This window comes from Parasteatoda tepidariorum, chromosome 7 (genome assembly GCF_043381705.1).
Source record: "Parasteatoda tepidariorum isolate YZ-2023 chromosome 7, CAS_Ptep_4.0, whole genome shotgun sequence".
NCBI lineage: Eukaryota > Metazoa > Arthropoda > Arachnida > Araneae > Theridiidae > Parasteatoda > Parasteatoda tepidariorum.
Window position 1 is genome coordinate 407,731 of NC_092210.1, and position 4,003 is coordinate 411,733.

The 4,003-nt window shown below is 34.2% G+C and overlaps 1 protein-coding gene across 1 annotated transcript; it reads right to left on the reverse strand.

Moving 5' to 3' along the window:
• Positions 1 to 2,952: 2,952 nt before the first annotated feature.
• Positions 2,953 to 3,753, reverse strand: LOC122271421 (uncharacterized). Its single transcript, XM_043052540.1, has one exon. The coding sequence runs from the start codon at positions 3,751 to 3,753 to the stop codon at positions 2,953 to 2,955; it is 801 nt and encodes a 266-aa protein (XP_042908474.1).
• Positions 3,754 to 4,003: the final 250 nt, after the last annotated feature.

The following is a 4,003-nucleotide window of genomic DNA, read 5'->3' on the forward strand; positions in this document are numbered from 1 at the left end:
GTCTGAGGGGTTCGATCCCAGTTGAAGGCTAATTTCTAAAATTTTGTTTATTTATTTTATACTATTTTTTTTCCATTTTTTTTCTAATATTTTAACGTGAATGAAGTGATCTATATATAAAAATTATTATTTTTATTTTGGAATGAGCAAATAACAACTAAAAAACGGATAAATTTCGCTTCCGATTGCTACGCAAGTGTATCACCCGTACAGTATCTCCCTCTAATATTAATTTAATATCTTCGAACTCAGCCATAAATTATAGTATAATATACTAAACAATCGTACCGAAAGAAATTTTTATAGACAAATAAGGGGACCCACAATAGGCCAAAATAGGTTCCGTTTAATAACAGCAGGAAAGTTCTTTAGGCTTAATATTCGTGGAAGCAGCGTGTGAGGCGTGGGGCGGTTAGTAGCCCAGAGGGCTAGTTAGCAAAGAAATTTGTAATCTGAGGAGTCCGGTGTTCGATCCCGGTCAAAGTTTAATTTCTAATTTTTTTTTAAAATTTATTTTATTCTAGTTTATTTTTCTATTTCTTTCTCAATATTTTAACGTGAATAAAGTGTTCTATATATAAAACTTGTAAAACATCCCATGTTTAGCACATCGGTGAGGGAATTCTAACCATTAAACCGCCGAGGATATTTTATATCAGCACTGTGGTCGGTGCTAGTTGGGAGCAGAACCACCCACTGCTGAATTTTGGACCTCATTTGGAGGTGAACTGTCTATACCCTGAGCCACTGCGGCTCCTTATTAATGTATTTTATAGTAAAAGAGAACTTTTTCATTTCAAACACGGCTCACTTTATGCATGTAATCGATTTTTATTTTATTATCGACATTAAATAGCCGACACAATCTTTTGAGTTTATGACTACTAACGTTCAACTCCATATCCTTGTAAATTTGAACCCACCCAGAAGACAAGGGACAAGCTTTCATGAAAGACTTTTTGATGGATCTAATCAACCTTTGTGTTACATGGAGTGGAAAACCATGAAATCCTGCCATGGTTACACTTACGGCAAGGGTCGAGTCCTAGATGAAATATCTTACAAGAAGCGGCTCGAATTTATGTGGCCCAAATAGCATCATCGGCGTCAAAAAAAAAATCATCATTATCATAAAAGAATTATTCGAAAAAGGAATTAGCTGAGCTGTTAAGTGTTAGAATTAAATATAGGTCTTATGAATCACAAAAATATTGCTTGTTAAAACCGTGATATACTCGTTTAAAACGAACTATGCTTAATGCTGCACCATCCAAGTATTTCTGATTTCTTCCTTAAATCCGGCTCCTCATTAAATTGGCGCTCGTTATAAATGAGTTCGACTTTATTAGAATGAAAAGATTAAATTCTGTGTATTCGTATCATGGCTGCCAAAGCAAAAGGAGACAAAATACTTAGATTTTTTGTAATAATAAGTGTGTTGTGTAAAATAAAATAAAAATTCCGTAACATAGGAATTTTTTAACAATCAATAAGTACTGTTAAAATAAGGCTTTATACGTGGGTTAATATTAAAGGGAGTTACGTATTTTTGACGTTTGCATGCTGTCCCTTTTTCGGCCATTACATACATTATTCGCATCTTTAACAAAGAAAGATACCCGTTTTCATATGTAGAACGCATTTTATTCATGCTAAAATATCGAAAATATTGAAAAAGAAGTGAAAATAAATAAATAAATTATCCCGAATTTATAAATTTTTTACCATTATTCGCTATTTCCCGAAGGAAAAAAATATTTTTTATCTAAATATATCTTTAAAATATCGAAAAACAAATTAAAAAAATAATATAAAATGAACTAAACAAAAGAAAAAAAAATTATTTTAAAAATTAACCACCACCGGGATTCGAACACGCGTCAGCCCGTTCAACGAATCTTACACGCTCACAGCCCTAACCACTGGGCCACGCCATATACGGTGCTCTCCCGAATATTTATCTTAAAGAACCCTCTCTCGGTCAATCAAACAAAAGATTTTTGGTCCATTGTGGGCCCCCTTATTGCTCTATGAAAATTTCCTTTGGTACCATTGTCCGTCCCATGGGGACCTACTTTCGGCCCGATTATGAACATTACAGCTTAATATTAAAGGGAGTTACCGACCCGGTACATTTCTGTCCCCTTTTCATCTATTATTCGCTCTTTAACAGAGAAAGATACTTGTTTTTATACATATATAGAACACTGTATTCACGCTAAAATATCAAAAACATTGAAAGAGAACTTAAAAAATAATATAAAAAAATAAATAAATAAATTATCGCGGATTTTTCCTTTTTTTACACATTATTTGCCATTTCCCGAAGGAAAATATTTTATATATATATATATATACTAGCGGACCCGACAGACGATGTCCTGTACACACGTCATTAATTGTGGAAAATTTCAAATTCTTTTGAATAAGCTGTAACAATCTGGATCGTTTTGATGCAAATTTGCATTAAAAAGTTATCATATTAACGTCATTACATATATCTTATCACAATTCGACCAATCGATAGCGCGTGAGTATGTGTATAATATCAGTGAAGTTAAATGTAGAGGTTGTTTTAAATCAAAACTTAAACTTATTTTAATTAAAGGTAAAAAAGTGAAAACTTAAACTATTTTATAACAGATATATTTTTTCAATTAAAAAAAACTTAAGTTATCGTAATGCCATTAGATGTACAATATTTTTGGCTAATCCTTCAGGAGCATACACAAACAAATTCAAGGGTTTTCCAACTCTGGAACACGCAACATATAATTGACCGTGAGAAAAGCACGGGTTTTCTAAATCTAAGCCACAAATTGTCATTGTTAAACCTTGTGACTTATTAATAGTCATAGCAAATGCTAAGCGGATTGGAAATTGCAAACGTTTGAATGGTATAGGCGAATCTGAAGGAATCATTGGGATCCGCGGTAGAAGTACAACTTCACCTTAAAATTTTCCACTTAAAATAGTGGCTTCTAAAATGTTACCCATGATTTTTTTTATGACCAGTCGCGTGCCATTACACAATTTCGGAGCATTCAAATTTCTAAGCAAAATTATAGGTGAACCAATCTTCAATCGCAAATTATGGGGTGGCATTCCAGGTAAATCCAGTGAATTTAAAAACTCGGCAGGATAGTTGACAACTTCATCAGGATCAACAACAGTGTCAATCGATTTGAATGTAATTTCACTACCAGGCAATGATTGTTGTTCTTTAAAATTGATTGCGTCAACATCTAAATTTTTTGCGGCTAAAATAGCTCGCTCACGTAGCCATGCATGATTAGTATAATTATGTGGCAAATCTGGAAAGATACTTTTTATTAACTCCTCTTTGGTAGGCACCATGTTGCAAACATTCTGTGGGAGTCGAATATATTGTGCATCTTCATACAATTGAATTTTACCATTGCCAATGTCTAACAGTTGTTCGGAGAATCTTGACGCTAATGGATCACTTTGAGGTTGAACACGCATATTAAGAGTAAGGCATAATTTACTGACACTTCGCCACAAATAAGATTCTTTCAAACATGCGTTTATTTCGTCCGCATATGTCGCACGTGGAATGACGGGTAATATTTGTCTGAAATCATCTGACAGCAGCAGTAGAGCACCACCAAAAAGCTGAGTATTATCTTTGATATCTTTTAGGGACCTGTCGAGAGCTTCAAGCGAATGCTTGTGGGCCATTGTACATTCATCCCAGATAATAATTTTACATTTTCTCAAAACTTCAGCCATGCCTGAATGCTTCTTTATGTTACACATTGCTTCGGGATTGGTATGAATATTCAAAGGTAATCTAAGTGCTGAATGCTTTGTCCGTCCACCATCAAGTAAGGTTGCTGCAATGCCTGACGAAGCAATTGCCAATGCAATATGATTTTGAGATCGAACGCGCGCAAGTATTAGTGAGATGAGGAATGTTTTACCAGTGCCACCTGGTGCATCCAGAAAAAAATCCACTTAATTGTGCGGCAATTGACACGTT

Excerpts from the sequence above, each read along its gene's own strand:
- LOC122271421 (XM_043052540.1), bottom strand. The coding sequence starts at position 3,753 with ATGGCTGAAGTTTTGAGAAAATGTAAAATTATTATCTGGGATGAATGT.